We start from the raw sequence: 12,572 nt of genomic DNA, 5'->3' as shown, positions 1-12,572 counted from the left end.
ATTACATAAAAAGAAGTGTTTATATGCTTGTAACAATCAAAAACTATAAGAGGAATAATTCTACAATGCAAGCAACATGTACATAAAGTGTGTTTCTCTGTCGCTTGTGCTACCTCTTGGCTGCCGGCCGGACTGCAACTCCCCACAAATCACATGTAATATCTCTGCTATGGAAACCACTAGCTTCAAAGTGACTTTAAGTTCTCAGAATTACAGTTAGAATTACAATCAAAATAAGTATGCGCCTTGTCACAGGGGATGTTGGAGATGTTGTCCTCCTGCATCCACTCATCCTGCATCATTTTTAGGAAATTTCGCAGAGCTTTGGTGTCAAGACATGCAGAAAGGGCACTTTAGTTTCCTAACAGATCACAACGCCAGAGCAGCAACTGAAATGTATGGTTTTGCACATAACTTGTGAATTTCTTAATCCCATTCCATTTCAATAACTTTGCAATTTCACTTCAGTCATATTTTTAAAGTGTTTATGTGTTACAACTGTTCTTGTGATTTTCTATTGTTTTATAAAGTGTTTAGTGTTCCAAGTGTTATTTGTGTTTGCTATAGTTTTAATAATGGCACATACTGTATGTACACATTACAACAAATTATAGCGTATGCAACAAACCTACACACCTTAGGAGAACTGAAGGAGAATATCAGGAGAAAAAACTGAAGCAATTTCAGAAGCTGAACTGTTGAATGTAAATGGAAATTTCCTGAAAAGATGCCAGATGTGTGAATGAATGGGAACAACATTTCTAGCATCATTTGTGACAAAGTACGTGCTTATTTTCATTGTAATTGTAACTGTAATTCTGAGAACTTGAAATCATTTCCAAGCTAGCGGTTTCCATAGTGGAGATATCACACTCAATTTGCTGCGAGTTGCCATCTGGCCGGCTACCAAATGGACCGCTGACAGGCAACACAAGCGATGGAAAAATGCAATGTACAAGAAGAATATGTTTGCGTATCATACAAATATCCAAAATATATTAAATCAGTATGAACAGCATAAATATTGAGTAAAGAATATGTTAGAATGTACAAGGCAAAACTCTGTTAAACAAATGAAGTAAGAGCAACAAATAAAGACTTACACTTTGTATTGTTGTCTTTTTCTTCTTTTTCTTCTTTTTCTTCAACCCTTCCCCTTCCTCAGATGCAACTGCAAGTTCAGAATCTCCACCAAGTATGTGTTCAGATTCATATTCAGTCACATCTCTAGTTGCTGGTTGTTCTTCCTGAAAATGTTAGACCATTATATGCTATTATATAAAACGATGCTCAAATAACATTTTAACTTATTAACATTTTCCACTTACATGGTGAATTAGTTGCAATAGTCAAGATTTTAGGATTCACATCAATGAAATGTTATATGAAAACATTGGTATCTCATAAGGAATAAACTTAAAAAAGAATGCAAGCACATCGCCACTGTGTGCTGAGAGTAACATTTGTCAACTTCCTAACTATCTAAACTATGTTGAATATATATAATTATTAGTATTAAATAATAATTACATTAATAATACTATTAATTATATAAAATTTTCCAGTTTATGTCAAGCAAATGTTATGTAAATAAGTGAGATCCAAAATTCTCAACATGAAATGCAAACTATTTGTATGGAGAATCTGTATTAGCAAGAAAACCATTAACTTCATATTTGTTATTTTGTTACATTCCAGTTGGTGTTATTACCTTCTCTCTCATTTCTTCCTCGTGTACATCAAAAGTTGCAGGTTCAAGTTCATGTACAGCTTCAGGTTCAAAAATATCTCTAGAGGTTTCTGCCCCTTCCTAAAAAAATTAATAAGACATTGTACATACAACATGGCTCAAATATGATGTCTAATGAACATGTTAAATTAAGCTGGCTAAAAAATTAACAACAGAGCATCTATGTCATTTCTATTTAGATCAATTTGTTGAAGCATTACATTCAAAAATCAATATGCATCATGTGTTGATTTTTTTACATTACTTTATATTAGGAATGTGACGAAGCTAAAAATGTACTGATGCCGATGTACTCACCAATAATTTTTGTAACCAATACCGATGCCGATATTTAACCGATTCCGATATATAAGATTATTAAACAGAAATGGGATGTTATTTTCAGCATGACAAAAATAAATTTGCTATGTACATTTCTATTGCATATCATATGTATATACATATATATTCTCAAGAGATGCAAATGTACATTTGCATCTACAAAATGTTATGTGAACCTTTAAGAAAAACATGGATTCTCAATAGATTTAACATTCCTATTCTGCCAGATTCAATTTCAGAAACACAAGATTTAGAAGCACTTCAGAAAGTAAGATACTTCTTCTCTTGTTGCAAATCTGTTCAGCAACACTGAACACTCAATCACTGAATACTGATGCAGCAGGTATGTCCAAGTATTTTCTCAGCACTTGCTTCAGGTTTGAATATTCATTTTTGAATTTCCAATACAACAGCAGATCATTGTTCAGCACTGTACTGTTTTATTTCTGATTTATAGTTAGGTTGATCCTCTGAATGAGAGTTTGCAATAATTTTATTACAAAAACTGTACAATAATGATGAATCATAACCAAATTTTCAATAAACCTTACAAAACTAGAATATAAAACTTATTAGAAGGTAAACTCTAGTATTGCATGTACCGGTTTAAATATCGGATTTTTGCCGATCCTAATGTGTCAATTTCTAATGATTTTTATACATCTGTAATTGGCTTTGGCACATCCCTACTTCATGTATTTGATATTTGAGTGCTGAAATGCGACGTGTTGATGCATGTGAGGAACTTTTGCAGCACTCCAAACAAGAGGGTAATGAATTTTTAAGAAACTTTTAAGTGGAGATGGAACATGGGTCCATTATTACATTCCCGAAACAAAGAAAACAAGCATGGAATGGCACCATTCATCTTCTCATAAACCCAAAAGTTTTGTTCACAATCATCTGCTGACCCTTTTCCTGGGACCGAAACAGCATTATTCTGGAGCACTACACACCTAGGGGACACACAGTAACTAGTGCTTGATAGTGTGATCTCATGAAGAACCATCTGAAACCTGCAATAAGGTCAAAGCAACACAGACTGCTGTCATCAGGTGTCGTCTTGCAGCATGACAATGCTAAGCCACATACTGCCCAAAGGACTGTTGCGACAATTAACGACTTGCATTTTGAGTGCCTACCCCATCTTCCTTACTCCCCAGATTTCGCCCCAAGTGATTACCACTTGTTTGGACCACTTAAAGAGGCTCTAGGAGACAGAAGTTCAGTTCTGATGATGAGGTCAAAGAGCTCCTCCAAAACATTACATAAAAAGAAGTGTTTATATGCTTGTAACAATCAAAAACTATAAGAGGAATAATTCTACAATGCAAGCAACATGTACATAAAGTGTGTTTCTCTGTCGCTTGTGCTGCCTGTTGGCCACCGTTCGGACTGCAACTCCCCACAAATCATCTGTAATATCTCTGCTATGGAAACCACTGGCTTCGAAGTGAGTAGAAGTTCTCAGAATTACAGTTAGAATTACAATCAAAATAAGTATGTGCCTTGTCACAGGGAATGTTGGAGATGTTGTCCTCCTGCATCCACTCATCCTGCATCATTTTTAGGAAATTCCGCAGAGCTTTGGTATCAAGACATGCAGAAGGGGCACTTTAGTTTCCTAACAGATCACAGCGCCAGAGTGGCAACTGAAATGCATGGTTTTGCACATAACTTGTGATTTTTTTAATTCCATTCCATTTCAATAACTTTGCGATTTCACTTCAGTCATATTTTTAAAGTGTTTATGTGTTACACATTTTCTTATGATTTTCTATTGTTTTATAAAGTGTTTATTTAGTGTTTATTGTTCTAAGTGTTATTCGTGTTTTGCTATAGTTTTAATAATGGCACATACTGTATTTACACATTACAACAATTTATAGTCTATGCAACAAACCTACACACCTTAGGAGAACTTAAGGAGAATATCAGGAGAGAAACTGAAGTAATTTCAGAAGCTGAACTGTTGCATGTAAATGGAAATTTCCTGAAAAGTTCCAAGTTAGTGGTTTCCATAGTGGAGATATCACACGCAATTTGCTGAGAGTTGCCATCTGGCCAGCTACCAAGTGGACCGCTGACAGGCAGCACAAGCGATGGAAATGCAATGTATAAGAAGAATATGTTTGCGTATCATACAAATATCCAAAATATATTAAATCAGTATGAACAGCATAGATATTCAGTAAAAAATATGTTAGAATGTACAAGGAAAAACTCTGTTAAATAAATAAAGTAAGAGCAACTCTGTTAAATAAATAAAGTAAGAGCAACAAATAAAGACTTACACTTTGCATTGTTGTCTTTTTCTTCTTTTTCTTCTTCTTCTTCATCCCTTCCCCTTCCTCAGATGCAACTGCAAGTTCAGAATCTCCACCAAGTATGTGTTCAGATTCATATTCAGTCACATCTCTAGCTGCTGGTTGTTCTTCCTGAAAATGTTAGACCATTATATGCTCTTATATAAAACGATGCTCAAATAACATTTTAACTTATTAACATTTTCCACTTACATGGTGAATTAGTTGCAATAGTCAAGATTTTAGGATTCCCATCAATGAAATGTTATATGAAAACATTGGTATCTCATAAGGTATAACTTTAAAAAAGAATGCAAGCACATCGCCACTGTGTGCTGATAGTAACCTTTGTCAACTTCCTCTAAACTATGTTGAATACAAGGCTTGGAACTTAAATAGTGGCAACTATTTATTCACAATCGATACAGAAGAGTTACATGTTTGTACCTGTTACTGCCCTTCAAAGTAGTCACCAGCATTGTGTAGAACCCATTGCCAGCAATGTGGAAGGCGTAGTATACTGTTAGCAGAGCCTGTTCTGTTGATGGTGCGAATGGAGCGGTCTACTGCCTGTTGAATCTCTGGAGCAGTTCTGAAGCGAATGCCACGAAGTGGTTCCTTCATCTTCGGAATCAAATCAAAGTCACAAGGACTTAAGTCTGGGGAGTATGGTGGATGGTACAGTACTTCCCAGTCCCATCGATCGAACAGAGCAGCCACAGCTTGCGCTGTATGCACCCATGCATTGTCGTGCAAAATGATGGGTGGGTTGCGCAGAAAGTGTCGCCGCTTCTTTCGCAAAACTGGTCGCAGTTGATGCTCCAAAAATGAACAGTAATACTGGGCATTGACAGTCTGCCGTGGAGGAACGTAATGTGTTAGGATAACACCATCACAGTCGTACAAGAGAATCACCATAACTTTCACCACACTGGGGCTCTGACACACTTTCGACTTTCGCGGCGACCCATAATGACGCCATTCGTTGGATTGGCGTTTCAGTGTTGGCTCGTAAGATCTGGCCCATGTCTCATCCAGTGTTACAATACAGGGTAAAAAAAGTCTCACCTTCGCGCTCATAGCGCTCCAATTGCATCTGAGCAGCGTTGTAACGCATCCATTTCTGAATTTCCGTCAACTCATGCGGAACCCATCATGATGCAATTTTGCGCATGCCCAGGCGTTCCTTCAGGCTGCGAAGCACAGTCGTATGTGCTAATCCGGTTTCGTGGGCGAGCTCACGAATCGTCATGCTTCGATCACTGTCCACTAACGCGGCAACAGCTTGCACTTCTTCTTCAGAGACGCTAGGATGACCTGCCCGATGCATGTCTGCCACAGTTTGCTGACCTTCATTGAAGGCTTTTACCCAGCGTTGCACTGTTCTGTATGGCAATGCCGATTCCCCGCACGCCTCTTGAAGCCTTTGATGACACTGTCATGCTGTACGACCTCTGGCACATTCTATCTTGATCCAACTCCATTGTTCCTGTTTGGAAAACATAGTGACCTTCACGTTAGACCGCTCGCTCACAAGTGACTGTGTTTCCCTCCGTTGTGCGCCTGCCTGTGACGTGGGACGGGCGAGTCCATTTGCTCGGAGGTAAGGTAGGTATGTCAACAACGTGTGCTATCAGCGCCACTACTACATTCCATTGCATAGTGTCTCCACAGCAGTGTTGCAACTATTTAAGTTCCAACCCTTGTATATTAACATGATAGTTTGCGCAAAAGGCTTAAGACTTGGTATTTGCACATTCATTCATCCGCCCTGGATCGTTACTTGGTTGATATGTCTATTGACCTTCACCTTTACGCTCAGTAACTCTTCGTGGCTTGAGTCTCCTCGGCTCAAGGTTCTGGTTAATCCAGCTGCTTCAGTTCTCGATGAAAGTTCCGTCATAATTCTGGGTCAAAGGTTCTCAATCTACTTATAGATCTTGACCAAGATTCTACAAGCAGCTGACAATCCTGCTTCCCACTAGGTTCTGTCGATATCCAGTTAAGTATCCAACTTTTCTCTCTCCAGCCTCTGACCAGAGAACCAAAAATTCTTCCGTGACCACAGAATAAGAAAAGGTGTACCCTGACCAGGGTTACAAATGTTGACTACCAACAGTCTATCGGCCGATCCCGAATTCCGGCATATCTCAAGACAATCACAACTCTCTCAATTATATCTCCTGACCAGGAGCATAGAACAGAGAGAATATAAGCCTTCTGACCAGAAGAGCTAAGTAACTGTTCTAAGGTAATCCCAGAATGAACTACTTTCTAATATCGAAGTGGTTGTAAAAGCAGAAGTTCGAGCATTGAAAGAAAAGACAGTTATACGAGTTCCGCATTTATCAGATGTTCGAATACAAAAGGCCACCGAGCTTCGCTGCTTATATAGGATTTCTCGGTGCCGTGATGGATTTACAAACTTTTATCTTAACACCAATTTTACATCACAATAAAATACAAATTAATTAAGTATCAATGAGAGACATAAACAGTTACATGTAAAAATTATTATTTTTACCCTTATGTGACTAATAAATATGCAATAGAATGTTAAATGTTATACTCAGTATTTAATTTTACCAGGAAGTATGGCTTCTTTCAACAACACTCTCTCCCTGCAATGGCCACGTGATATGCCAACAAAGAAAGAAAAAAATATACAACGTGAAAATGTTAAGCAAAAATATTTATATACAGGTTTTGATTTGCGCGGGCATAACTTACTTTTGTGTTAACGTAACTAAATTCTGAAAATACTGTATTGCAGTTAAACAATCAGAGATTATTATGATATAAGTCTAATTATTGTCCGCCAAGGGACACGACAGATACAGAGTCGGAAAGACAGCCTAATCTTTTGTATTTTCTCTGTGACAACGTTTTCATAAGGTAGAGTCTGCCTGGCTCTTACACAATAGTGTTAGCTTTCCTGCATTGTTGTCACTGATAATAAACTTTCAACTCAGCTTGCTGGCAGAAAGAAACAAACTCTTGGAACTTATAACTAACACCAGGATGTATAGTTTATATACGAGGTGTGTTCCACATTACTTGGTAATTAACCATTAACATATAGAATTATAGTTACAAAAAGAAAATATTAAGTTTTTATACATATTTGTAACGTGGACACTGCTACATGTTACAGTATTAAATCATAATTACATTAATAATACTATTAATTACATAAAATTTTCCAGTTTATGTCATGCAAATGTTATGTAAATAAGTGATATCCAAAAGTCTCAACATGATATGCAAACTATTTGTATGGAGAATCTGTATTAGCAAGAAAACCATTAACTTCATATTTGTTATTTTGTTTCATTCCAGTTGGTGTAATTACCTTCTCTTTCATTTCTTCCTCGTGTACATCAAAAGTTGCAGGTTCAAGTTCATGTACAGCTTCAGGTTCAAAAATATCTCTAGAGGTTTCTGCCCCTTCCTAAAAAAATTAATACATACAACATACATACATACAACATGGCTCAAATATGATATCTAATGAACATGTTAAATTAAGCTGGCTAAAAGTTAACAACAGAGCATCTATGTCATTTCTATTTAGATCAGTTTGTTGAAGCATTACATTCAAAAATCAATATGCATCAAGTGTTGATTTTTTTTACATTACTTCATATATTTGTGTTTCTATATCTTACAAGAAACTGCCATAAATAATATCAGTATGTACAGCCTAAATAATTAGTGGCAATATGTTAGAATATACAAAAGAAAACTCTTAAGCAAATAAAGCAACATGTACAGACTTACACTATCTATTAGTGTCTTCTTTTTTTTCTTCTTCTTCTTTTTACCTTCCTCATGTGGAACTGCTAATTCAGGTTCTCCATCATGTAAATGTTCAGATTCATATTTAGTCAAATCTCTAGCTGCTGGTTGTTCTTCCTGGAAATTTTAATGGTCATCATAATATATTATTAAATAAAACACTGCTCACATATGACATTTTAACTTATCAACACTATCCACTAATGTGGTGAAATAGGACATCTCTATTCACATCACTGGAATGATATATGAAAATGTACATTGGTATCTCATAAGGAAAACTGCACAGGAGCAATTCAATCCATAGAGTTAGATAGTTTGTGTTTGATACAAATATTATACAAACAGCCATGTTCAAAGATAAAAAAGTGATAATTTTCAACTATTTAGGAGGAAGGTATTAGAAAGAATAGAATTAAAAGTTGTGTTCATTTTCTAGTTTGTTTAAGAAACTTACAATTGTTGTTGCCGATTTGCTTCTCCTCCTCTCTCCATCCTCATGTTTATCTGAAATTGCAGGTTCCTGTTCATGTGTAGGTTCATACAAGTCTATTCCTGCTGGTATTCCTTCCGTAATTTTATGCATTCTAATAATACATTTTACATAGAACTGTGTTCAATGCTCAAGTGTGACACTTATGAACATTTCTTATATACTGATATTACATATTACGTCATTTTAAAATTCAAACATAAACCCTATGATATTTGAGTGGCTCCTCAACAAATAGCAAATTCAGAAATTAGCATGAACTGATATGAAATTTTAGTTACTACCAACAAAGAAAAGAAATATAAAATATACTGATAACTAGGGCCCGGACTTTTAGAATTTTATAGACATCATTTTAGGCTTTATAAAGAGATGATTTAGCTCTTTTTAGGATTTTTTCCCTACCCGTATTTTTATTGAAATCAATCTTTGCATTTACATGAGCATCAATACTGCAAATACATTTTCCTTCACATATTACACGTTTACTAAACTTAAAGCATACAGAAAACACAGTTTTTAGAAAATACAGAAAGTAATAAAAACTCAAAGTTCAAGTTTTTAAAATACCAAGTTAATGGTTAGCATACAAAACAAAATCGTCATTTTTTTAAGATGAAGTGTTGCAATGAACAACCATGTAAAATATCACATTATCTGTTGTTAAAGATTTCTTATTGTCTCTCAACACATTTTTGTATTGAGAAAATGTTTGTTCCACACAACATAAAGTGATTGGTGCATACTTCATATATGCAAAGTCTTTAGGTCGCCATGGTAATTCTCCACTTATTTGTTCTCTTTGGAGAGTTGCAGATATGTCCTTCATCTTCACATCTTCACATATTCGTTCTAGGACTTTAGAGAGCTTTGAAGAGAGTACACTGCCCAATACCCCTGGTACTCCCTTCTTTGATAGTGTTTCAATGATGTTCATTGCTTTGTTTATTGGAAGTGATACACCTTCTAGGTGTTCAGTGATAGCAGGTAAGTCAGCGAAGTTGGATTTTATGAATGCAAGAGAAGCATTATATTTGCTACAGAGCATTGCCTACCATTCGCTACGAGACTCGGCGGCAAGCGGCCCGGCATCAGCGCTCGTCTTTCCCGGTGAACGGATCCATGACAGTTGCTTATATTAAACCTCGTAAAAAGTTTAGAGTAACAGGATCAGTTCTGAATAAAAGTGGAAAGAAAATGGGGAAATAAAGTATACAAAGACAATTCGCACACCATCCGTGAGTTAAAAGAGAGTATTGTACGAAAAATCGGGAGAATTACAGTAAACAAACTTGCACGTGTAAATGCCAATTTCCTTCGGAGATGCCAGGAATGTGTTGCAGCAGAAGGACATCATTTTCAACACCTTCTGTAGTCAAGGTTAGTACACAATATGAAAACTGTAATTTTAATAGCCGACTCTAGCGACTGTCGCTGACTCAATCACCAAGAAAGACAAGCGCTGATGCCGGGCAGCTTGCCGCCGAGTCTCGTAGCGAATGTCAGGGAATGCTCTGTATTATGTAGAACAGTCTACTTCGTCGAGATGCAAGCAGCTTTGCTGCTGTTAAATTTATCCACAACACTTTTTATTTCCTGATAATGTTCAATGTAGCGTTCATCAACACAAAGCCACATGTAATGGTCACATATGTCAGCTCTTATTGTATCTAGTGTCTGCAAGGTAGACTCAACTGGAATTTTGCGACCACTAATATTTTCAAGGAAACTGTGTAAAACCTTGTTCAACACATTCCATGGCACGTTTGCTGATACAAATGCCTCACATAACTGCATATTAAAAATATCCACCGCAGAACTTGTCGCAGATGAAGAAATAAATGGTTGAATAATTTTCTGCTTTTTTGTGATATTGTTTTTATGGGTTGTTTACTCCTTATGTTGTTCAAAATGTGATTTTTTTTGTCACAACTTAATTGTTTTTGACACACTTGACAAAATGTGACCTTAGAATCATTCCATATGAAATCAACACAGCCCACAACCTGACCAAATCCGATTTTTATGAAATTTGGGGAATTGAAACTATGCATGGAACTTAGTAACTATGAAAATTTTGAGTCTCGTGCGTCTTGTAATTGTTAAATTATTCAAGGTCAAAGTTCGCATAAATTGCCCTTTTTGAACCCGCTTAGCTATACTAAATGTACTGTAACTCTGCCCCTATTTTGCCTAGGAAGCTCAAATAAAGCTTATTGTACAGGGAATTGAACAAGCTTTCCAGTGGTATACGAGAGTCACTATTTATATTTTGAGCCTAACAATTAAAAAAAGCAGGAATTTGGCATTGAAAACTGCTTTATTGTTTTTCGAAGTATTCTCCTTAATGGTCAATACACTTTTGCATTCGTTCGAACCATTTGTCAAAGCAGTTTTTCCAATCTTCTTGAGACACCTCCATAATATGGTTTTTGAACGCATCAACGGTGTCTTCCGCCGACGAAAATCGTTGTCCACGCAATTTATTCTTGACATTCGGGAACAAGAAGAAGTCATAAAAAAGGTAAAGTGCTCCCCTGTGCTTAGCACAACGCCATGAAGGCGTATAGGGGGTGTGGGGGTAACGCCCCACACTTTCTTGATCCGGTCGTGAGTGGGGGTGATGTGATCAGCATCACGCCCCTGACCGCCTTTACCCCCCAGGGTTTCCCCCAGGTACCCATGTTATTCGACGCTGGGTGCCAAATCAGAACTGTACGGAAGATGACCCATCAATTCGATTTTTTGACTGTTCATAAAGTCGGTTGTTAGACGAGATGTGTGACAGCTGGCATTGTCTTGATGAAGAATGATCCGACGACGTTTGTTTGTTTTCCGTATTTGACCGAAGACCTCTGGCAAACAAAAATTGTTGTGTACCATTCAGAGTTGACCGTTCTACGTTCCTCTAAAGGCACAGTTGCCACATGACCAGTTTTCCCGAAAAAACAGGCAACCATTTGTTTCGATGTGCTTCGAGCACGAACAACTTTTGTTGGATTGGGTTCATCTTGAAACATCCATATAGTCGACTGCTGTTTACGTTCCAGCTCATATGCATATATCCATGATTCATCACCTGTTACAATCTTATATACGTCTTTTGAAGCACCACGATTGTATTTATTGAGCATTTGTTTGCACCAATTGACGCGAGCGTCTTTTTGAGTTTTTGTCAAATTGTGTGGGATCCAATAAGAACATACCTTTCTCACAGCTAAATGATGAAGTAAAACTTTATATATGCTGGTGGAACTAATGCCTATGGTTGCCTCAATCTCACAGTATGTCACATGACGATCTTGCAGTATTAGGTTTTGCACAGCATCAATGTTTTCTTGAACAACAACTTAATTTAGACGACCTTCGCGAATCTCGTCGGTGTGCAAATGGCGACCACGATTAAATTCGTTATAACAGCGTTTCACAGTGGCAAAGGATGGGGCTTCATCACCAAATGTGGAAGTAAGTTGATCGATGCACTCTTGTCTTGATAATCCACGTCGAAAATCGTAAAAATCATCGCACGAAAATGTTCACGAGTTAATTCCATTTTATTGTTGTCGCGCAATCTCCAAGGCAACATAAACAACACAAATGAAGCTATTGACAAAACATTTCAAGTACGTTATGGTCAATAATGCCAGACGATTCCATGCAAACGTCAAATCGCACCTAACTTCAATCAGTGTTGCCAAGGCTCAAAATATAAATAGTGGCCCTCGTATAACAAGCCTACCTTTGGATAAAAATATAAATTTATCACGTGACCTTGACCTTTAACCTTGAATATCTCAAAACATGTTATCACCAAAAATCGTGAAAAAAATATATTTGGTACCTCATATCAAAATATCATTCTGGGACTGCAATGGGATCAGAAGATACAAAATAATATGTGTAA

The 12,572-nt window shown here is 36.9% G+C and overlaps 1 protein-coding gene across 5 annotated transcripts in view; it reads right to left on the bottom strand.

The window, feature by feature from the left end:
• LOC145988237 (uncharacterized) overlaps nt 1-12,572 on the bottom strand; it is a 139,083-nt gene that overhangs the window by 40,737 nt on the left and 85,774 nt on the right. For all 5 annotated transcript variants that reach the window (XM_083123086.1, XM_083123088.1, XM_083123089.1 and 2 more), the window contains 5 exons: nt 8,158-8,292; nt 7,730-7,828; nt 4,366-4,509; nt 1,712-1,810; nt 1,104-1,247 (listed from right to left, as the gene is read on the bottom strand). In XM_083123086.1, the coding sequence (XP_082979212.1) occupies nt 1,104-1,247; nt 1,712-1,810; nt 4,366-4,509; nt 7,730-7,828; nt 8,158-8,292 (621 nt within the window). The remainder of the gene's footprint in view (nt 1-1,103; nt 1,248-1,711; nt 1,811-4,365; nt 4,510-7,729; nt 7,829-8,157; nt 8,293-12,572) is intronic.

The sequence above is a fragment of the Lepisma saccharinum genome, chromosome 5, assembly GCF_977018435.1.
Source record: "Lepisma saccharinum chromosome 5, izLepSacc3.1, whole genome shotgun sequence".
NCBI lineage: Eukaryota > Metazoa > Arthropoda > Insecta > Zygentoma > Lepismatidae > Lepisma > Lepisma saccharinum.
This window is presented reverse-complemented; position numbering and strand designations above follow the sequence as displayed.